The following is a 24690-nucleotide window of genomic DNA, read 5'->3' on the forward strand; positions in this document are numbered from 1 at the left end:
TGAGAGAGAGAGATACAGAGAGAGCGTTTTCATCGTTTAAGCAAAAATGTCGACATTAACATGTGGGTAACATCTGTTTAGCTAACCCTTTTTTAGTCAAAAATAATTCAGCATCAGATACATAACCACCACCCTGTCCATAATAAGTTGGTATAAAACCAAAAACAAATAAAAAAGAAAATGTAGGTTTAATATTAATCCATGTACCCTTCGTTCTTTGGTTATTTCGTTTTAAAACCAAATGAAAAAATAGAAAAAACAGAATTTTTTTTTTTGTTTTATTAATTTAAAACCAGAAACAGGAAAATGGAAAAACCAAAAACAAACAAGCAGCGTTTTTCTGTTTTAAAATTAAATCTGATTCTGTTTGTGTGACATTTGGTTATTTACGGGGAAACGAGGATGAGAGCTTCATGCCACGTCTGTCTGTGTGTGTCCCACATAGGGGACGCACACAGACAGACTTATTCTGCTGCGTTTGAAATGAAATGATCTTTTATCATGTTGTCCACCTCACACTGATGGCAGAGATGTCAATTTTAGAGTTATTGATGCTGGAAGTCTGAATCTGCCAACTTTACCGAACAGTGTTACGGTCCAAATAGTATCCAGATAAACTGGTGACTGGGCGGACTTTTGCTCCTGGTCCGCACATAAAAAGAAGCAACATAAAAGTCACATTACTGGTGAAATGAAATGTTATTAATACATAAATAAATCAAACCAAAAAATGGATGTTACGTAAAACATGCACAGGTGTGGAACCAGAGGTGGTGTAAGGAATCTACTGGTGTTACTCGTTTCTTGTGATCAACTTCCGTGTGTGTTGACAGCTGCTGTTAGTGGCTAGTGGTATTTATAATGTGCAAAATAACTTTTTACTGCCCTCAAAAAAAAAACTAATTGTTTTTGCAAAAGTGTCAAATCGTAGAAGTTCTAACATCTATTGTTCCTCACACCAGCCTCACAGTTGATAGTCAGTCACCAGTTAATTTGGATACTATTTGTACCGTAACACTGCGAAACAAAACATTTAAACGAGCAGCTTTTTACGAGCTAAAACATCCACAAACTGAATGAAAACATGAGCAGGACCAGAAAACTGCTGAAATAAATCCTAAACAGTCCTATTGTGTGAAGAGACCTGGTCCAGGACCAGGGGAGGGAAACCAGGTGCAGCAGACTGCAGTTATCGCTCTAATTTCCCCGTCACACAAACAGAACAAGTTTAAAACAAAATTTAAAAAAAAGCTGCTTAAGTTTGGTTTTTCTGTTTTCCTGTTTCTGGTTTTAAATTAATAAAACAATCAGTTTTTTCTATTTGGTTTTGAAACTAGATAACCAAACAACAAAGGGTACACTGATTAATATTTCACTCATTGATATTTTGTTAAGTGTTAGCACTTATTTGTTCCTAATTAGTTCTGAATTTCAGCGGTTTGATGTTTTCTGCTGACAATAACTGCTCACTAAGCTTTCTAAATCATATCAACATAAACACTAATATTTAAGCAAATATTTTCCCAAACTTGATCAGTTTTAGGTCCTGTGTTAGTAAATGCACATCACTAGTTTTTCATAGAAAGTTCAAGATGTGACTTCACCAAAAGTTCTATTTGTTTATTATTAGTATCTTTACTTGATGGCTTTGTACAATTCTTGGATGGAGTAGCTAGCTAATGTTTACAGACTAAAACAGAGTGTCTGCACCAATAATGGAATTAAATCTACAAAACCTAGCATGTGTTTCAGATGAGTCGACCTGAGGTCATTTCACATTTTATGGTATAATATGTTAAACTTCCTAATTTATCTCCTCCTCTTTTCCTGATGGTCTCTTTACGAGGGTTGGGCATCGTGCATCGATTGGTCCCGGGACTAACTTTCCAATTCTCCCGGAAGTTTTATATTTTGATTCCTACTTTTGATTCCCAGTCCACCGACCGGAAGAAGAAGCCGTCGGACACCAACGAAGAAAAATGTTTGCATTACCGCGCAACCATAAAGAATGTGTGGTGGAACTGTTTCTGATTTCCTTCTGTAGCTGCTAATCTGGACTGGGTTGGACAAGTTGTTCCTTATTGCATGTTTGGTACTGTGCACCAGCTTAGCACAGTAACATGTGACATGTAAGTACCTGCAGCATCACACACAGGATGTGGAAATGTTTTTTAAAAAATAAAGCTATTTATAATCAAGTTCATAGATTTGATAGATTTATATACTAGTTAAAAACAGAAATCCCTAGTAAAGTTCATAAAAAGTAAAAGGTTTATAGGATTAAAACTAATGGAGCGGTTCAGACTTTTCCGTCCAGAAAGACCTCTGGTTAGCTAGCTTATTTAAAACATGTACACTTTTGACAATGCCTCTTAAAAGAATCAGAATTGGGAATTGTTAGGAATTGGAATTGAAATGAGGAATCAAAATCGGAACCAGAATCGTTCAAATTCAAACGATGCCCAACCCTACTCCTCACAGCACCAGTAAACGTACTTCAGCTGCATGAAGGAATACATTTTCTATAAATATCACAGAAGTAGCATCATGCCAATAAGAAGGCGCCTTTGGCTGTAAAGAGGTCATCAAGCACTGAAGCGCGTTTCCGACCAAAGTAAGTCAACCTCCCGCCCCCCCAATCAAAGCTTTTCTGTAATCAAAGGCCTCCGAAAACTGAATTTAGGACTTCACAGGTTTGCAGGGGTTATGTTGTTCTCGACTTGTTGTCTCAAGGGAAAACTCTTCCCCAACTAATTTGTAATTTGGTTTATGGACAATGCAGACATATAACAGTAGATAGTAAGCCCTTAACCTGAACTAAAGAATCTTTACCCTGGATTGAACTATGTGATTACATTAAATCTGAACAGGCTCTTTGTTGAAAGTTGAAAACCCCTTTCCCTACAGAGGAACCAGTTCATTTTTCTCTCCTATGGCTCCGGTCATCATCAGTGGTCCCTCCAGCCCTGACATGTTGGACCTGAGTCCTCTGCAGTCCATGAGCCCCAGTCCATCCCCATCCTGGTACATCACACCATCAAGGGATGAAACACTGATCCTGCTACCTGATAACATGGAGGTGGTGTTCTCCTCCTCCCTTCTCTGTGGTTCTGGTGTCGGAGCCGGCGCTCTGATACCGCTGCTCCCAGCGCCGGGATTCCCCCCTACACTTTGGTTGCTGCCGTGCCGTTTGGATGGCGGGCCCCAGAGGAAGGCGTGACGAGGCTTGTAGTGCTGACGGGCGAACCGAAGCAGACGCCGGCGCGTGGCGGGCTGGCGTATGGTGTAGACATAATACTCCAGGATGCTGTGCTGCATGTTAGGAAGCGTGCCGTGGCACAGCGACTCCTCCAGGAAGAGGTGAACCAACGGGGCTTTGAACGCCTCGTAGCCCAGCTCGCCCAGAGACTTCAGGATACGAGTGATACGCAGGTAGTTGTGATGGGATCTTAAAAAAAAAACAAAAAAAAAAAAGAACATGTTTAATTTGATATTCTTAAAAGCAGAACAAATGGTTGTATATTGTACAGTGAGAAAAGAAAAGAGGAATATAAGATTCTCTAGATCAGGAGTTTGCACCAGATTAGGTTCGATTCACGATACAATATATTCTACAACAGATTTGGGTTCTGTTAAGTTCTTATATTCTTAAAAAAAATAACTACATCTATAAAAGTGCCAAGTATGTTTTATGAAACAAAAGTGTCATCAACTTCCAGCTAAAATGCATTGAGGCAAGGCAAATTTATTTGTACATGATAAAACATTCAATTGTTTAAAATCAATAAGAACAATTAAAATCATCAGTAAAATCAATTAAAATCATCAGTAAAATCATCAACAAACACATGACATCAACAACATGACCAAAAATCTCTCTCTCAATCATATGCAGTAGAGAAAAAAGTGTCTTTAACTTTGATTTAAAAATGTTCACATGTGATGCTGACTTCAGCTCTGCTGGCAGTTTTTTCCACTTCTTTGCAGCATAACAACTAAAAGCAGCATCACCATGTTTACTGTGAGCTCTGGGCTCCACTATCTGACCTGTGTCCATAGATCTGAGAGACCTGCTGGGTTCATACCTGACTAACATGTCACTGATGTATTCTGGACCAAACCCATTCACAGATTTATAACCAGCAGCAGAACTTTAAAGTCTATTCTAAGGCTGACTGGGAGCCAGTGTAAAGACTTTAAGGAGTGAGGTAGTTTAACTAGATCTGATGTGGTTCACTGACACCTAGTGACTGCGCTTTACGTGCTATGCGTTAGTGATATTACATTTGTTGTTAAAAAACATGATTGGAAAAATTGATTTAAACATTTTTTGGATCGATACGATAATCGCGCAGTGAAATATTGCGATATATCGCCAAATCAATTTTTTTCTTATACCCTTAGTTTACACATTTCGGTTTCATTGTCTTTCCAAATCAGATGTAGTTACAAGCTGTTAAACTTCCCAAAATTATACCAAACTTGCTTAAAACAGTTTATGACGTTATCTATTCAGTATAATGACATTTAGTAGTGCTGAGACTTTATCGCGTTAATTGCGATTCATTAATTACAGAAAAATAACGTACTAAAAAAAGTTCTTTTTTTGCATTACAAACAGAACGGAAGTGTTCTCATTGCACAAGTTCTTGGTATACCCATAATACCGACACACAATGGGAGAACCAGAGGAGAAGTCGTTGCTGTGTTTTGTGGGCGTTAATTTGTTTAATTAAAAACACCTACTGGAAAACAAAATACGAAGCCCCTAAAGGGACACAGGTAAAACATTTATTGCGTGCTCATGTAAAAGTTACACGTGAGCACATAAAGGTCATTGTTAACCCTAACCCTAAGGCTGAAATAAAGCTTTACTAGATCCTCTAACATGATTAACTCCTTACGAGCAGAGAATGCAGCCTGATGACTGACGTTCATAAGCGCACACGTAAAATGTTTTATGTGCGCGCTTAAAACTATTATGTGCTCCCTTACAACCTTTACGCGTTCACGTAAAGCGTGGAACCTTTACGTGAGCAAGCAATAAAAAAAAAATATCTGTGTTCCTTTAAGGGCTCAGTAACAAAAGCCTAGTTGTGTGCAAATTACGCAAGAAAGAGTTTGTCAATCACCAGAGCTTTTGTAGCCTCCGTTAGCACCTTAATGCTAAACACGTTGCAGCTAGCACGGATACTCGGACAGTGCTAGCTCTAACATGGTCAGACAATCCACACTCAAAATGACAGGGTTCAGAGCCAAAATGAATAAGTCCATGAGTGACAAATGAAAAGTCAGTGGATAAATGATTGTAGTGGACAGTCGACCACTATTGGTGGTAGAGGATGTGGGCGGGGCTAGAAGCGCTGCTACAAATTGCATCGTCTGATCCAACTTAACTGCTATGTAGAAAGACTATTTCAAACTAAATTAATCAGCTTCTTCAGTTGCTCTGTTTATTTCCTGCCAACTGTTTAGCACCGTTTTCACATCTCTGGAATGTTCGGTACTAAGTGCAATAATTTTATTTTAATACACAAACAAATTTGTTTTATGAAGTTTACAAAAAAAGCCCAAAAAGCATGAATATAGCTCAGTTAAATTTAAGTTTGTGCTTTGTGAACAATGCAATCATAATTTTCTTTATTCATTTTGTACATTATGCTATCGCATTGGAAAAACATTGCATCTCGTGTCAAATATTGTTAGGCCATTCATTTACATTAATCAAGATTAATTAATTACAAAGTTTCTGATTAAAGGTCCAGTATTATGCTATTTTTCACCCATCTCCATTTGTTCCAAGAACCCCAACAACATATTATTTGAGGCCTAATTTCCCAAACTGTTTTCTGGAGATTTAGCTCTCTGAAAAGTCACTTTCGGAGCGCTCCTGAAAACAGGCTGTTTTTTGGGCCTTCATGCATATGCATGAGTGGGCGTAAACACAGACTGCTCCAGCATGTGTTTATCACAGCAGCAGCAAATTGTTAACAGTCTTTCTTCTCTTCCTCACCTCAAAGAACTAGTCCATTTAAAGCTGGGGTACTTAATGTATTTTCTTTAATTACAAAAAGATTATTAGCATCATATAGTATATCATAAAAGTAATTATTTCTGAAACAATCGTACGTCTACATGCTGTCTGTGCCTTATAAATAATGATTTTAGTTAATAAAACCCCGGAAGACAAAATCTTGGTGGTCACCCCCTCCAGCACCAATCACAGGATTTAGAGAAAGGAGGGGTGAGCAGAGCCCATGAAGGAGCCTCCTCATTGGCGTTAGACATATTGTTTTGCTGATTGAAGCTGCTGCAGACCCTCAAAATAATGTTTAAAATATGTGTAAATGTATGCTTGTGTGCTTACTCATTGAGATGCTGAAAGCGCTCCAGCCAGTTTGGAGCCCGAGCAACGCCACCGCTCTTATCCAGCAGTTTGACACCGTAGAAGTCCAACATGAGGGAATAGGCTGCGAGAAATCTCCGCTTCGCTTCCCGAGTGTTTTGGAATTCCTGATGAGAAGTGCAGAACATTGATTGGACAGGTAGACCAACTCACTGGTTTCAGCAGAACCGTTTTATTAAAGGGCAACAACACATGCTTTATCTATTCATCTGTAATAAATAAATAACTTAGTCATATTAATCCCAATAGATGAATATGATCTAACTAACAAGAATATTGTCACTCTCATAACAAGTCATTTCTTGGCCATTTTGAGATTTTAAACTCACCTTATTTATTTTTACAATAGCTTTTATATTTTTTTTTTTTTATTTACTTTTGTTATGAAGGTGACCGTCTCCTCGATTTTAACTTTTTTTTTTAATGGTGAGACAACTGACAGGTAGTAGCGTTTCATTAGATTGTAAATGACAATTTTCATAGAATTTCCATGGCAAATATATTAACAAAGTCACTTATCTGAACTCAGTTACAATTCAATTACAACAGCAACAGATTTTTTTCCAATTACAATTGTAATTACACCATAATTGTAATCAATTACCAGTTACGCAATTACAAATATCATTGACCCCAACTCTGCGAAGAGCCTACGGACACAAAAAGGTTCATACACAATATTAAAACAAGCGCTGTCCCTTTAACGCATTAATGGCGATTAATTAATTACAGGAAAAAATAATGCACTTCATTTTTGGACCACAAACAGCGTGGAACCTTTTTCATTGCACGAGTTCCCGGTATACCCATAACACTGATGCACCGACTACAACGGTAAAACTTTCAATTTCATACCAATCTTCTTAAAAAGCCTTTCTTCATCAACAATACAGATCATTACTAGGCAAATTTAGAATCCTAAAATGTATCAGAAATTAAAAGAATTCAATTAAGACTGCATTAGATATGCGACTGGGATCAATTATCAATTCAATCAATTTATGCAGGTAAATAATTTCATTTAGTTTTTCAGTTTTGATTTATTTATGAAATAAACTTGCATTATGAAACATGATGATACTTGTTCCCTGTTAGTTCATTTCATACTTGCACTTTTTAATTCAGATAATGAGTTTAATTTAGTTTTTGATTTATTATGAAACATTATTTTACTTGTTCCCTGTTGGTTCAACACATTTTAACATGTTATTTGTCTCACACACACACACTCTTTCTAAAGCTGTCGCTGCATTAAAGGATAATGCCTGAGCTTTTCCTACTTTTCTTTCAACAGTGAGGTTTCATTAATGATTATTTTCACAAAGAGTGTGTTTGTGTGTGGCCCCTAAAGGGAACCTTCTTCCTGCAGTGAGGCCGACAGGCTTATGTCAGGACCTGCACCCTATGTGTCACACGGCCAGCAGCCCTTTCACAACAATCACTAAGTCTGTGCCCCCTGAGGCCACACCCACAAGTCCAAAAGTAACTTCTAAGACTCCTTTAAAACCGCGACGGTTTCTTTGCCAATAAGTATTTACTTGTCCATTCATTATTAAACACTCAGCACTCACTGTCGACTCTTCTTTTCTTTGGGCCACTCATTGTTGTAGATGTGTATCGCTGTGTCAGCGCCGCAGTTTTGCTCCATCAACCTACACCTGGGTCACAAGGCGCGCTACGCTGCCTTGTGACCCAGGTGTATTCACGCGACACTACGTGATCCCGCAATAAAACATCAACAAACAGCTTACTTTGATTATCCGACGTGGAAGAACTGTTTATCTGGCCAGATATCCAAGTTTCCGCTTCTACCATGAGTACGTTCTTCTTCTTCTTATTTGTGGGTGTGTTATGGCGCCGACCAATCTAACTCTGCTTTCTTCCTCATCTTACATTTTCTGTCCATACCATGTAGGATGCCAGGCATCACAGGACTAAGTCAAAGGAATGCAGTCATAATTATGATATTGTAACGGACTGAGTCCCAATGTAGTTTATTCAAAGAGTGTTGTGGTTTCCCATGGCCGTGAAGGCATCATTATTGCGTGCAGCTTTCTCTGCCAATGTTCGCCTTTGTTTACATGTGTTCTGCGTGTTGATTGGCTGGGAGGCTGGAAAAGGGCCGGCGTAAGCAGAGAATGAGAGAACATTTGGTTCCCACGGGTGTTGAGGAGATAGATGACGGCGGTTCATTTTGTGTTTTAATTGTCTATTTAGGCTTCGGCGGGCTGGATTAAAAATATCAATGGGCCAGATGTGGCCCGCGGGCTGTAGTTTTCCCACCTATGGTCTAAACTAAAGACTAGTCTCAAATACAGAGGAATGTTAATGTCTACGCCTGCATCTATTCAAGTCTCTTAAAAAACATTACATGACTTTTTGTTATACTGTATATTAATCTTTTGATCTGACACAATAATGTAATTTAAATGGAAATACCTCAAGTTGAAGGCGATTTTATCAGTATTTTTTTTAGCTGAGATTAAAAGAGAAATTAATTAGATTAATTTATTACAGACTATAATTAATTCATCACACAATTTTTATCTATCGACTGTTATGGTCATTTTTATATTCATCATCATATCCTCAAATGTATGTTCATGTGTACAATTTGTCATGTTTTAATACATGACGACTCCATTACTCTTTACACTTTTGAACAGCTGAATCATGATTAAACAGTACAGATCGTATTATTCTCAGTGCAGCACAGTCTCTGCCAAGCCAGAATCTCTGCTCACATGCAGACATACACTGACGCACACACTTATCAAGACAGATAAAGACTGGAGCAGAACCTTCTCATAACATCTTCATCATCCTCCAACATTTCCACTATGGGCATCTGACTCCCTCCCTTTTGTCTCTCACTGTTGGGACCTTTTCTTATCTGTATAAAAAGCTTAAGCTGAAACTGTTAGGGGGCGCGGCACTTCCTTCGGACGGACGCTAATTTTGTTCCATCTTGTACCTTTTTTCTTAGTTTAGAATAAACTATTTTTTATATAAAATCATCAATGCTTCTCCTGGACTCCATCATTCAACCAGAGCAATGAATCATGTCTTCAAATGAGGTCAACCGTAAATTCAGCCGTAACAATTGGCGTCGACGAACTGAATCCATCTTCTGCTCTGTGGGCGTCGACCGTGGACCAGCACTGGGTCGACACACTTGAAGCCCCGGGGCTGGCCCGCGGTGGTCCGCCCTCGGACAGAGACTGGAGCACGAACCATCGGTTGAACCTCAAACACCAATTCGGACTAAGGTAAAGCTGCCTTTATAAACATATATATATAAATTTTCATTTACATATATATTCGCTCTGTGTTGATTTTTTTTGGAACCAGTCAAGCATTGTATTGATTTTCAGCTTTGAGCTTTGATTTTGATCCTCAGCTGTTCTGTGTTTTGACAGTGAATAGAATGCCATGAGAAGGGCTCAAATGGTTGAGGTTCTATGCTTTTTAATGCTGTAGGTTCCCTCTGGTTTTCTTCGGGCTCGGATATTTTGTTTAGGCATAAAATACGGCTGGTCATTATTTACTTTGTTTTGTTCGGACACCCACAGCCTGTGAGGTCCTGACCATAGATAGACGGGCAACCAAAGTTTCCAAAACATCCCAGCGGTGCCATGATCTGAGTTCACCTCTGTACCGAAAGATTAAAACCCCGAATCTAACCTAAATTGTGTTTCTGTGAATCAAACAGATGAACAACCCAATAAACAAATAATATATGCATACGCATATACAATCTTGGTATGATGTGAACTCAGATCATGCTTTCAGGCGAGTTTTACTTTTTTTATCTTTGTTTTTATTTTGTTTAAACGTGGAATCAGATTTCTCCCTTTGGCTTGGCTTTAATGCTTTCATTTGGACGAGTGTCAGCTTTTGACTTCTGTGCGCCTTGGTTTTCTCTCAAACACACACACACACACACACACACACACACACACACACACACACACACACACACACACACACACACACACACACACACACACACACACACACACACACACACACACACACACACACACACACACACACACACACACACACACGAGAGAGAGAGGGAAGTGCGCGCACGCACACGCACAGGCACGCGCACGCAAAGAGAGAGAGAGAACCACACCCATGAGCAACACACACTCAAACAAGAGAGAGGTGGCGCCCCTCACTGGCCAGTTTAGTGCACTACACACTTGTGACACAACATTGTGATTTCTCACTTCTCCTCTGCCTACAGAATAGTGCCATTACACACAGACACTATTTTTATTTTTATTTTAAATTTTATTTTTGATTTCATGTTTGATGGGTTCACTCTAAAATGAATATGAGCAACACACACTCAAACACACACACAGATGAATACAGTATTTCATTTTATTTTATTTTAATATTACTGTTACCATCATTATCATTTTTTATTATTTAAATTGTTAGTTTCTGTTGGCTTTGTGGTTGCCCCCCCTGAAGAAACGACATCTTCAATGAAAGAATGAAATCACCTTCAACTCTTACGCTAATGAAATGTCAACATCATTCAAAGGACCAAGCATCAGAAGGAAATGGACAATCAAAGGTCTGTGACCTTTCAGGACTCAAGGACTCAACTCCCATTCAGCAAAGCAATGCTGAAATAACTCGCTCAGTCCCAAGTCAACTCTTCATCGTCTATGAATGGGCCGCATGCTGGGATTAACACATCCTGCCCCATCATCAAAGACTGAGAACCTGTGGGCGTCGGAGTGGACACTCCCCCACCAATGAGTTGCAAGTTAAACGCCACGACTACTGCCTGAACGATGGGCAGCAACTGCAGACTGGTCACACGTCTGATGGAATATCTTCACCAAAAAAGACACTGTTTCAAAAGCCACAAGGATACCAAGCCACAAGAAGTCCACCACAGCCTTTGGTGGTAGTGCTAAATCACTTTAGCCTTGAACTTTGGGATGGAGGGGGACAACTAGCAAATAGCCAACAAGCTTGTCCTTCGCACAATACTAACCCCTCTATCTTCTGACTGTGCACTAGATTATTTTGTTTTCATTTATTCTCTCACACGCAGACAGACCAGACATACAGTCACACACCCACATTCATAACTATGAGAAACACAGGACCACCAGAACTTCACACAGAACACTTCTGTTTGCCACATGAGATCAAGTGTGCCCATCATTTATCTTTGCTTTTATTCATTATGTTGCTCATTTATTTACACTGCTTTTGCCTTTATGAGAAAAGAACAAACAAAGGGGAAGAAAATAGTGTTACTGATAAGGTTGTTTTTGTTTGCTTTTCTTTCATTTATTCTCTTGTTGAGGGGAGGCCCCCCACAATGCAAGATATGGTTACATCCGCTGAAGAAAGAGCCCTCTGTTGCCTCAGCTTTTGGAGCTGAAGTTTTAATTTTTATTGGCCATGATTTTTTTGAGCTCACACGTTTTTCTCCTTTGTTATTTCTGAACGATTCTTCTTTTTCTCTTTTGTTTTTACTCAATTTCAGGAAAATTGAGACAGAGATTGAGGACTGCAGCCTCAACCAAGTTTACATTTTGACATTTTTTGACCGATACCCTCGTAAACAATCTGTACCTTACCCTTTTTGAAGCTGCTTGCGACAGACAGCCTAGTTCAACATTCATTGTTTTCATTTTGCGCGCCTCCCCCTTACCGCGTCGGACTGTCTGGCCGGCCCAAAGCCACTCGACAGCGGGGGGGGTACCAAATTTTTCCTGAGAAAAAAAATGTCCCATTAGTTGCTATGAGTACATAGGCAATTACTTTTCAAACAAGAAGTCCTGGTTTAATGTGCAGAAAAAGGATAAACCTTGCTAGGGAAAGCGCTCTTTGGGGGATAGCGGTCCACCTGATTTGATACATGCTTGGTAACCGAATACCGTTCTGAACAAATTTCTACGTTCCCTTAGAGTGAGGGTTATTAGAGGTTGCGTGCTCCGTTCAATCTTAGAGGTGCCCAATAAAAGTCCTGACAGTTGTGCGAAATTTTCCTTTGGTTTGGTACCGGAGGTTGTTTTCCTTCAGTTTGGTACTGTTGTGAATTATTCTCCCAAACTCTTATTTTCAAGAGCGGTGGTTGAGCCCTGCTGATTCAGAGATTCTTTTTTACATTTCTGGAGACGGACGGCGGGTGAATTTCCCGCGGTTTGGTACCGCGGTTGAGTTTGTGTTTTCCTTCGGTTTGGTACCGGGGATGTTTTCCTTCAGTTTGGTACTGTTGAATTATTCTCCCAAACTCTTATTTTCAAGAGCGGTGGTTGAGCCCTGCTGATTCAGAGATTCTTTTTTACATTTCTGGAGACGGACGGCGGGTGAATTTCCCGCGGTTTGGTACTGCGGTTGAGTTTGTTGAGTTAGACACGGCTGTGCTATTCCTGCCTGATCAGCAGATGAGCAGACTGTCAGTACCACGGGCGATAATCTAAGACTCCGCCAAGGCGGAAGTAAAAAGGAGCGTACCTCTTAGTAATCAGACGATACCAGTAAAAAGCAATTAATTAACACTAAAAGGTTGCCAAGCATGGGGGGGCAATAAGAGCTCATTGACCCCGAGAGACGAGGTGGACTGGCTATCGCCATTGGTGAGTTAGATGAGACCTATATTCTACTTAGACACTATGCAACAAAACCTTGTGAATGCATGGACGTGAAAATTGAGGCATGAACGTGTGCGGTGCATGAGTGACTGAAGGATGACACGTTACGTATGCCTGAGAGAACCGCGTTGTGAGTGCGAATGTGCCGTGGACGTGTCATTGAGTGATTGACCGATGAATGGCTGTTTGACTACACATGTTCCTCTGTTTCACCTTCCTTTCCTCCTGGGTTTTGATGCACTAGATCTTCTCCCTGTTTTTTCCAATTATGTAGTGGGGTGTTCAGAAAACACTGCTGCTTGTTAAAAGAACTATGGTTTTAGGCCTTGGGCCTTCTAAAAAGTTTACCAGGTTTTAAAGGTTTTTTTCTGGGTGTTTAAAAACACCAAACGACGTTTTTTATATATGATACCACTTTCAGTGGATTGACTGGCTTTGACCTTGACTGACCTTACTGTTCATGTTCAGTGTCCATGTTTTTTTTGTTGTTTTATGTGTATACTCGTTGTGGTGTGCACTTGTCTACGTCTTCGTCTTAGTTGTTGTTATTATGTAGCTTTTTCCAAAATACAGGTCGCTGGCTGTATACTCAAAGGAGACGAATCAGATCCAACTAAAGAAAAGAGATATTTTAAATTATTCGTTTAAGTCTTAATGTTTTCCTCTCTTTCTGTTTCTGAGTGTTTCCTAACAGACAATGCCACCGCCTTCTCGACTCCGATCCTGCCTCCCCCAGCCGCCATGCCTGGTCACTGCTCTTATGATGAAGGATGAGAATTAAAGGGAAGTATTGTCTATAACTGTAACTGGGAAACAAAGGGGAAATAGATTGAAATAGACACGTGACAATATGACATATTGTGGATGTTCTAACATAATATCTATTCCAGAGACTACAGAGACTTCCAATCCAACTGCGAAAGTGGGGACAGATCTTCAAATTTCCAAAAGGAGCGTACAGTTGACCCAGGCTTTGACCTTTTAAGGCTGAGGAGGAGGTCGAGGAGGCTGGAGGGCACAAAGGCAGGTAGACACAAGAGAGAGGAAAACGGAGACACATCCAAAATGATCAGATAAGTGATTTTCCAATGATATTTATCATATGGTTTTAAGAATCCAAATGTATTCTTATGTAAAAAAGGGAAGGGAGGGACCAACGTCCCTCTGATTTTTGATTTATATTTTATCATAGGAAAATATACCTCAAACCCTCCAACCATTTTCTTCTTGTTCCAACAGCACTTAGCGTGCAAGACCATAAAACACCTTCACTGGATTTAGACACGTTTAAGGGAAAAATTAAGTGTTCTCAACATTGGGTTGGTGGCCCAATCTGGGTCGCCTGAGATTTAAAAAGGGTCCTCCTGATAGTTTAAAGTTAAGTAACTTCCAAGTATTTAAGGAAGCTCTCCAAACCGTGCTGGGGCTCATCACCCCTACGAATGGGATAAATACAGAGAGCAAAAGACAATATGATTGTTCGACTCAACTTAACTTTAATTCTGTCTAACCTTAAAGGGCCAATAATCTTGCTAAACTCTGGTTCAGACACAGAATAGGAGACACTTTTGCCACCAATTGACCTTCAAAATTAAGTAAATTACATCTCAAATAATAATTATGAGGGAAATGAATGAAATAAATGAACTGACAAATTCAGCTCTATAAAAGAATTAGGCTATGTAAATAGGTGTGGAGTGTTAACATTATTCAGAATAAATAAAGGATAGAATAAGATTTCTCCTTCACAAATAAGAGATAGCAACGAAAAATGAAACAAACAATTTAAATAAATAAATAACATTATTTATTTATTTGGTTAAACTCATTTAGCTTTCTCACATTTCCATGTCTCCCAATTGTATGTATTCATCTTGAGAAGACATGTAATCACACTCCACACTTCTCCGTCCGACTTGCATGTCCTTCTCCGTCCGACTTGCATGCCCTTGTAAACAGTGGTTCTCAAATTGTTGCTTCTCACCAGGTAAGTAGATGTACCACAGATAATCACTGCAACTCCAGCTATGCTTCTCCTTACTCCAGGAAAAGAAAATCGAATTAATACTTCCTGCTTTTCTTTCAGCCTCATATTTTCCCACTCGCGTGCGAATGGGCTACAGAGCTAGCATGGCTAAAAAGCTCACTAACCCACACCTAACCATTGTGTGATTGTGCAGCAGCACCTTTTAGGATCTGAAAAGCTCTCAGATCCTGACCTCTGACCTGTCTCTGCCTTCCTGGCCATACTAACTATTCATTTAGTTAGTTAACTAAACCTAACACCCCTAAACTTTTATTTTATTTTATTTTGTTTTGTTCTGTTTTGTTTTTCTCCCCCCCCCTTTTTTTCTGTCCAGGTACCAGCTAAAGCCTACCAGGTACCAGGTACCAGCTAAAGCCTCAGTAGTGGGATCGCGCCTGTGTTCAGGTACCAGCCAATCCCAAGAGTTCTGTTTCGGTGTTTTTCCCCCTCTTCTGTTCAGGTACCTTCCGATCCTAAGAGAGGTTGCCAGGTGTGTGGAGACTACCCTTCCTCAGACAACAACCAATCATCTACAACGCCGACCGGAAACGAACGACCCACACGGCAGTGAAGGTCGCGGAGCAGGCAACATGGATCCAAGATGATTGCCGACACCAGCTGATGCTGAGACGGAGGCTGACCGAACAATGAAGGGGGAACCGACAAGGCCACTGAGACACACACAAGAAAACGCTCTAGAACAAGGGCCTAGCTTTGTTTATAAGCCACACCAAATGCTCATAGCTAGGTTGAGGGAGGACAACCTCACACCTAGCTGCAGGAATACAGTCATAAACCCTTCTGCTACGATTGAGGAAAATACTCAAGGTTCTTCACTCATGATGCCGCCAATCAAGTGCGGTGATTCTAACCATGGCTATTGGTTACCCCAGTTACCACTGAACTCAGCCGATGAAGACGAGTGATGTCCTTGATGCAAATGATGATTTTTGCTTATCTAGATGTAATAAAGGATGATTTTTGATGATTCATGCCATTGATAATAATGAAGTTTTTTTTTAAGGTTTATTTCCACATTTTTCTTGATATATCTGTGCCTCACAAAAAGAAGAATATATCCAATGTATGACAATAACGATGCTAATGGTTAACCCTGACAGACAGCAAAGGTGGAATATAATAATTTTGTTTCTTGATTTGGTCGTTGAGGCGACCAAAAGTGGGGAATGTTATGGTAATTTTTATATTCATCATCATATCCTCAAATGTATGTTCATGTGTACAATTTGTCATGTTTTAATACATGACGACTCCATTACTCTTTACACTTTTGAACAGCTGAATCATGATTAAACAGTACAGATCGTATTATTCTCAGTGCAGCACAGTCTCTGCCAAGCCAGAATCTCTGCTCACATGCAGACATACACTGACGCACACACTTATCAAGACAGATAAAGACTGGAGCAGAACCTTCTCATAACATCTTCATCATCCTCCAACAATTCCACTATGGGCATCTGACTCCCTCCCTTTTGTCTCTCACTGTTGGGACCTTTTCTTATCTGTATAAAAAGCTTAAGCTGAAACTGTTAGGGGGCACGGCACTTCCTTCGGACGTCCACCTGGACGGACGCTAATTTTGTTCCATCTTGTACCTTTTTTCTTAGTTTAGAATAAACTTTTTTAAATTTTTTATATAAAATCATCAATGCTTCTCCTGGACTCCATCATTCAACCAGAGCAATGAATCATGTCTTCAAATGAGGTCAACCGTAAATTCAGCCGTAACACGACAATACTAATTAAAACCAATATTGTTATGGATAAGGAAGTCTAACAAGGTAACAAAGAGATGACAAACAAATCAGATGATAGATAATAATTTTTAGTGTATTTTACAGCTGATTTAAGACATTGGTCAAAACCGGCCCATTGTCATGCAAGATGCTAACAGAAAGCTAACACAAAAGGAAGGATTTTATTGGCTTATTTAATAAAAGGCTCAGTAATAGTGATTAATTATAATTTAATCCTAGTAATTGAGCACATATTTGTAATTTATTTTCAGGGAGAAAACAATAATTTCAATTTAAAAATGCCAGTCAACGTAATTGGTTTTGAGTTGTAAAATACAACATGGATAATTGAAGACACAATTGTAATTTAAAAATGTAACTGAGCCTATATCTGAAACCTGTGATGTAATTCCACTCACTGAGGACTCAGAACTACGATAAGTCTTGTGCAGTGCAGAGAATCAAGGACAACGGCTCGCGTGGGCCAGCGTAGAGTGGGCCGGCGGGGGCCAGCGTCCTCCCTGCTGCAGCTTTACTTGGCTCAGCTCTTCCCTGCTGTGATGCTGCAGGTCAAAGGCATGAGATGGCAGCTTGCTGCAGCATAGCGCTGCTAAAGGAAGCCAAACCCTCAACAGTCTGAAGAACAAACACTTACTTTGATCTCGTCCTGAGTGAGTTCGTGTGCGTAGAAGTTGAGCCCTTGTTCTCTTAATGGGAAAAGCCTGTCACAAAGGAAATGAACAGCAAACACAGGGTCAGAACACAACAGAAATCTCAATAGGAAAAAAAACACTATATTCATTTATAAGTAAACACTGTGTGAAGGAAAAAGGAGGTTGCGTCACCACAACAAAAAAAAACTACATCAGACTTAAAGGGCCTGGACTACGAAGCGAGATTTCCTTTTATTGCGCAAACTTCTGGGATTTCTTCAGTGTGTGCTGTACTACAAAGCTGGCTAACGTCTTACGGGTCTAAATCACCATGGTAACTTAGGCTGAACACCTAACCTGGTAAGAACCAGGTTATGAAGTGGATCAGATCTGAGCGAGTACTAAAGTCCCGCCTCGTTACCAATCAAATCTCTAAGAAAACAACCTGCCCATTGTTAGAAGATCCTGGTTGGTGCAGATATGACAGCTGCGTTTAGGAAAGAAAGATTATAATGGATAGTCGGGGGGACCAGACCTTTCCGATGATACCATAGGTGACCCGATCCGCACTTTTAAAATTGTATTTCACATATAAATATTGCATTTATCGATGCTTGAATCACACACATATGTATCACACGATTACACATGAATAAGCGGGATCTGTTGAGTGCTTACTGCAACAGATGTGCAGCAAAACCAGAGGCGGTGGGGATTGCTGGACTGCAGAATGTGCTGAAGTCCCTGCTCCAACACACCTGAATCAAATGAATGGCTGATTATCATGCTTCAGCAGAGCTTGATGACAACACATTGAATTAAACCAGGTGTGTTGGAGCAGGGACACATCTAAAAGTCTCAGCAATCCGACCCCCGAGGTCTAGGGTTCCCCCAGCGCTGATATAAACCTTATTTAAGTGACAAGGATGTAGTCAGTCCACTGTCAGTGCAGAAAATTAATCTATCTGTGCTCAAGCTGTAGGAGAAGGCAAAATGAAAAATAGTGTAGAGTAGAATTGTAGAAGTATAATTTAATTTAAAACTATTAAAAGACTCTGGCTTGGACTAAAAAAAAAAAAAAGGTAAACCATCATTTTGTCTTCAATTCGTCACAACACCCGTGTATGGCTACCGTTGTAGAGGTGTTGTGACGAAAACTGTGTCCGATGTAATGACGGCTCCTTGTAAATAAGTAAACAGAAGTCTTCTTACAGTTATCTGCTCCACAGAATGAAGGTGTCTTTGAGAGTAATTGGTGTAATGATAATAATGATGATGCTACCTAACTCTGGAGGCATCATCAGTGTGAGTCATCAGCGCTGCAGTGAACAAGTGAAGACCTTACCACTGAATGTAGGTGTGATTGTGCTCCAGTTTTTCATAGTCGCCTCTCCACTTGGAGAGAATCTCCTCGATGTAGATACCTGAGAGGAGGACCATCAAGATAATTATCAGCTGCAATCATCCAGAAAATCATTGGATTAATCCACAAGGTCTTTCCATCGAGCGTGGCATTTAACCAAACAGTAGGGCTGGGCGATATGGACCAACACTCATATCTCAATATTTTTTTTCTCAAAATGGCGATATACGATATAAATCTTGATATTTTTAATTCAAATAAAGTCAGACTAGAAAAACAATCCTGGGTTTAATTTGCTGATGCAAAATGCCATACAGTCACATTTATTAACAAACAGCAGCACAATATGTGCCACTTTGTGCTTTTTCTCCTATAAGGGACAGTATGTGTGAGTGAGTTCTGTAGTGTGGCTTGTTTACATGAAGGTCTGGGTTAGGACGCACTCAGTGATCCATCCAACTGTGCTATTCATGTTTTTCTGAGATGTAGCGAAAGCAGCGACTCCAAAAACGAGTATTTTTATACAAAACAAGCAATAAAATATATATATATATCGATATAGGTGCTATTGTAATTTTCTATGTCGCCAAAATAAAAAACTCAATATATCTTGAATTTTTATATATTGCCCAGGCCTACCAAGCTGAACCCAATAAGTCCGTGTGTGTGTGTGTCCTTACCATCTGGTACCAGAGAGATCTTGTTCAGGTAGAAGCGCAGGTTGCGGTACTCGTTGGGTTGTCGAGACTTTTTAAGGTTCTACACACAAACAGATCAAACATACAAGGTTTCAACTTCTGGGGGTGTGTATACACAGAGTTTTTGGTGAATGAAACACGTGTGTATATGTGTGTGTATGTGTGCTGGTACCGGGTAGCTGTGACGGTACTTGTAGAGGTCCCTGGCAGCGTAGAAGCTCCTCTTCATCTTTGGAGCCGACTCTGGGGAGTCAGTGAGCTGAGAGGGGAAAGAGGGAAGGATGAAGGCAAAGGAAGCCAAACATGAGGGATTTGGTTCTGATGCAGCACCGACACGCTCAGCCCCAGCCGAGAAATCATCTGCCATTCAGTAGGCATGCAACAACTCTCAATAACTAGGGCTGGGAGATATATCGATATTCAAGATTTCTATTTTGGCGACATTGAAATTTACAATATCGCTTATTTTGTCACAAAAAAATACTTATTTTAAAAGACGCTGCTTTTGCTACTTCTCAGAACAACATAAAAATCCCAGTTTGCATCCTAACCCAGAACTTCCCTGAACCAGCCATAATCCAGAACTCACTCACACGTGCTGTCCACTATAGGAAAAAATTACAAAATTGGCAAATATTGTGCATAGGGATGTCCCGATACAACTTTTTTTTTTTTTTTACTTCCGATACGATACCAATATTGCAGCCTGTTGACTCGATACAATATCAGCCCAAATCATACATACTTTTCTTATTATTTTGTAGTGTGGAATGTTAGAAAAGGCTTGATCAAGTGATGTTACTCAGAGAACAATAGTCAGCAACAGTAGGTATGAGAAAAACTGACCCATTTATTATTGAAGTTTGTATTCATATAGTGGGAGGAGCTTAAGTAGAGTTGTAATTTATGGCATGCTAGAACATATTGTATTAATTCAGTGGTTCCCAAACCTTTTCTACTGTGCCCCCCTTTGAAGAATTAAGAAACTCTCAGGGAGCCCCATCATGACAAAAAACTAAAATAAAAATGGGTGAAAAAAAAAAAACCTGACCTGTTTTTAAGCATAAAAAAATTTAGTATTCTTCTTCAAATCTCATAAAATTAACATAATTTGCAGTCACATATTTTAGAACAGTAATAAAGCTTTTTATTAATTGACTAGTACAGTGCCCGTCGGAAGTATGTATTCATATAGAGGGAGGAGCTTAAGTAGAGTTGTCAATTATGGCCAAATGAGTATGTGTTTGAAGGATGGATGTACAAAGAGGTGTACATACTCTGTAGTAGGGATGTAACGATTAATCGTAAGGCAGTTAAAAATCGATTCATAGGTATCACGATTCACATCGATACTGTGAAAATTGCTTTTTTTAACCAGCAGAGGGAAGCAGAAGTGTTGGCAGCGAGTGGAATCTGCTAATACTTTCTTTCAGGCAGCCTTCTACTTTTAAACATGTTCATAAACGATTCCTTACCCCTTTAGCACCAAAAAATATCTGTAATATTACGTGAATATCTGTGAAAGTACTGTCTGCTAGCATAGCATCTCTTCTTCACTGCAAGATATCTGCATGCCAACCGACCACTGGGTTACCTGATGGTCCAAACAAATATCTGACCTAAATACAGTGAAATTATTGTTTTTTTTGTTTTTTTTAAGTCCAATTGTTAAGGCACAAAATACATTTTCAGTTGCACTTTTAAAAAGAACTATTATGCAGTTTTGCATTGTTTACTATAGAACCAGAATTTAAATTAAAAGGCTTTCCTTTATTCCTTTTCCTTTATTTATTAATTAAATTGCATTGTTTTGAATAGTTTATCAAGGGATTCTTTTGATAATGAAAAAGAAAAGGAAAACAGTATAGTAACAGTATAGTAATAAAGGAATATTTTTCAGTCATCATTTGTCTACAGTCCCATTTTGTAAAATAAATCGTGACAGAATCGTATCGTGAACCCAGCATCATGAATCGAATTGTATCGGGAGTTGAGTGAATCATTACATCCCTACTCTCTAGTGTTATAAAGGGGTTTATTTGCGGGTGCAAAGTAAAATAGCGTGTGCGATTTCCCTGGTTTAATTATATGGGACATGTGCATGATAAATGTGTTTGTTTTTTTTTAACTCATCTTTATATTTTTTTAGTTTTGTGTATTTTATGTATGTTTTTAGGAGTCATGTGTATTTTTGTATCTTTCTGTTATGTTTTTGTGAATTTTTTGAATAATTTTTGTTTTTTGTTGCCATTGTACTGTGATTCTGGAGTCATTTTGTGTGTTTTTGGAGCCTTTTTGTATATTTTTGTGCATTTCTGATGTTGTTTTGTGTACTTTTTGCATAAATGTTTAGTTTTTTGTTTTATTTCACTCATTTAGTATATTTTTATTATAAATACGTTATGTGTGGTGAGGATGTGTGTGTGTGCGCGAGACTCGCTACCTGTCATACTGGTTGCCGTGTGGGACTCTCTCCATCTCCTCTGTGGGTTATCTCTCACACACGCAAGCATGGGCATTAGCCGCGCACATGCACATAATCAGTCACAGGTTGTTGAGAGATAAAAAAGAGACGCGGAAGAACCACAAAAAATAAGCTTTTTGCAACACCAAAGTAGCAACTCTCTCTCTAAACAGCTCTGTGTGCGTTCAGCATGTACATCCCGGCACTCTCACACGCAAGCGCATCAGCCGTGTGTGTGTGTGTGTTTTGGCACACAGAGGAAGTGGAGTTCGTAACTCGCAATTTAAAGGAAGTTTGGGATTACGTGAATAATTTTAAATAACCATGAAATATTAACTTACATAACTTTTAGCAGTACAAAAACGTTTTTAATATTGACCTTTTTTAAACCCAAACAAACTGCGACACAGTGACATCATGAACCCGGAACCGGAAGTAGCGCTCTCAATACCGCGCTCATAACCGAGAGTGCCGTAATCTTAAAATGAATGTTTTGAAAGTTTTGCAACACCAAATTACTCCAAAATAACGGATGCTCATACTTTGCCTTTGACAAAGTTTCAGGTCGAACTCATACCACGTCGGGGAGATATTTGCGACACGCACGCGCGCGCACACACACACACACACACACACACACACACACACTTCTTGCTTTTAAAGGTAGATATAATATAATATATATCGGAGACTTTAGATTCAGTCTGATAAAATCCTACTGTATATTCGTTTTCTGGCTGATATCGGACCAATATCCGATATCAATATCGGCTATCGGGACACCCCTAATTGTGCAGCGGTTTGTGGTTAATAAATGTGCCTATGCGTCAGCAAATTTAATCCAGAATTGTCTTTTTGGTCTGACTTTATTTGAATTAAAACAAAATCTTGATTTATATCGACATTTTGAAAAAAAAAAATATTGAGATGTGAGTTTTGGTCCACATCGCCCAGCCCGAGGCAGGTCTGGGCTTAGGACAAACTCAGCAATCCATCTAACTGTGCTTTTAATATTCTGAGAAATAGAGAAAGCAGCGACTCCTAAAATGGATATTTTGATACAAAACAAGCTATAAAATATTACATATCTCAGAAATATGTTAAAATTGTAAAAAAACACTCTCTCACTCTACTCTGTGAATAATATTAAATACTTGTATGATGTGATTTGTATTGTATGCTTGTATAAAAGTGTGTGTGTGTGTTTAAATGTTTTGTGAAGGGGCGTGGCCTGTCCATGGAATAGACTCCACCCTGACCACGATAGACGATCGACACAACAATGATTTACATGCATTTGTATCATCTTAACTACACATGGGAAAAAAGTACATGTAAAACTGCTGAGTGAATTGATAGTTTGTGTCTGCCTCACAGCTGATCATTTATAGATAAAAGCTTTTACATAATTTGTAAAGTAAATGGTATAATAAATGTTAATTAATCCATATGTTTCAGTGGTAGTACGCTGTACCTAAACGGGATAAATGGGTAAATAATAAATAAGGTGAATGAATGCCCGCTGTATCCGCCTCCTCCTCCGTACCTGCGGGGGAGTTGAGTCTCCTGCGTATCCCGCGGCCTGCTCGCTGTCCGCCGGGCTGACAGAGTCGGAGATGCCGCTGTCCTCCTCTGCCGCCGGAGGCTCGTCTTCCTCGGAGTCGGACCCCCACGTAGAGTCGCATTCCTCCACGGTGCTCGGCTCCTTGAAGCGCCAGCTGCCCAGCAGGTTTCCCATTGAAACAACATGCACCACCCGTCCTTTTCCACGACACTTGCTACATAATCACGCTCCACAGTACACAGCTCAGTGATGTGTTCACGGAGCCCTCGGAGCGGGGCTTTTAATGGCAGAAAAGTGGGAATTTCCACATCAGCTGCGATGATGCGCGTTAGTGTATGAAGGGCGATTAGTGCCCCACAGCGCAGGAAGAAGTCTCCATTCTCTTGGTGCGTTTACAGACAAATCGGAGATCTCATGCTGCATTTAATTGAAATCGGACATCGGATATTCCTAATCGAAAAATTCTTGACTCTGCCTTTAAAACGTCAGAGATAATGTGCAGTGGTGTAAAGAGTACTGCTATATCTTACTCAAGTACAAGTAAGTCATGCATAAAATATTTATATGTATTTTTTATTATTGTTTTATTTTATTTTTTGTACTTGAGTACATGAAATACTCAAGTACAAGTAAAAAGCAGCTCAATTAAATAGTACTCAAAGTAAAAGTTTCTATAGTTACTTCTGCTTATTGTTGGTAATAATTCTTGCCACGGTTCCCTTGCATAAACATCTCATGTATAAACTTAAAAAGGAACAGACCAAATCTTTCACAATTGGAACCTAATTTATTTTCCTCAAAGGAATCTGTATAAAATAAACAATTCTTTTTTTTTTTTTTTTTTTTTTAATAAAATAACACCATTGAATTCAGTTAATTTTTTTTTTTTTTTTAAATTATCAGACTTTCAGTATAACTACATTTATAAATTCTAAAATGTCAAATGTGCCATGTGGGAAACAACATAATAGGTAGATAGGTAGATGATCAGAAATGGCAGGACTACGAACACATGGATTATGTTCTATGTGCTTCATAAACTGCTGACCTTGCTGAAATCAGTACCTTACTGTGGTTTAGTTAGTGTTGTGTTCAAGACCACACTATCCAAGACCAAGACT

At 39.3% G+C, this 24690-nt stretch overlaps 1 protein-coding gene across 1 annotated transcript; it reads right to left on the reverse strand.

The window, feature by feature from the left end:
• Nucleotides 1-1292: 1292 nt before the first annotated feature.
• LOC114476928 (opioid growth factor receptor-like protein 1) lies at nt 1293-23895 on the reverse strand. The gene is made up of 7 exons (XM_028468944.1): nt 23552-23895; nt 19714-19800; nt 19524-19602; nt 18826-18904; nt 17483-17549; nt 6368-6513; nt 1293-3448 (listed from the first exon to the last, which is right to left on the reverse strand). Exons 1-7 carry the CDS (start codon nt 23741-23743, stop codon nt 2902-2904), a joined length of 1197 nt encoding a protein of 398 aa, XP_028324745.1. The 5' UTR covers nt 23744-23895; the 3' UTR covers nt 1293-2901.
• Nucleotides 23896-24690: the final 795 nt, after the last annotated feature.

Source organism: Gouania willdenowi, chromosome 15 (assembly GCF_900634775.1).
Source record: "Gouania willdenowi chromosome 15, fGouWil2.1, whole genome shotgun sequence".
In the NCBI taxonomy this organism is placed as follows: Eukaryota; Metazoa; Chordata; class Actinopteri; order Blenniiformes; family Gobiesocidae; genus Gouania; species Gouania willdenowi.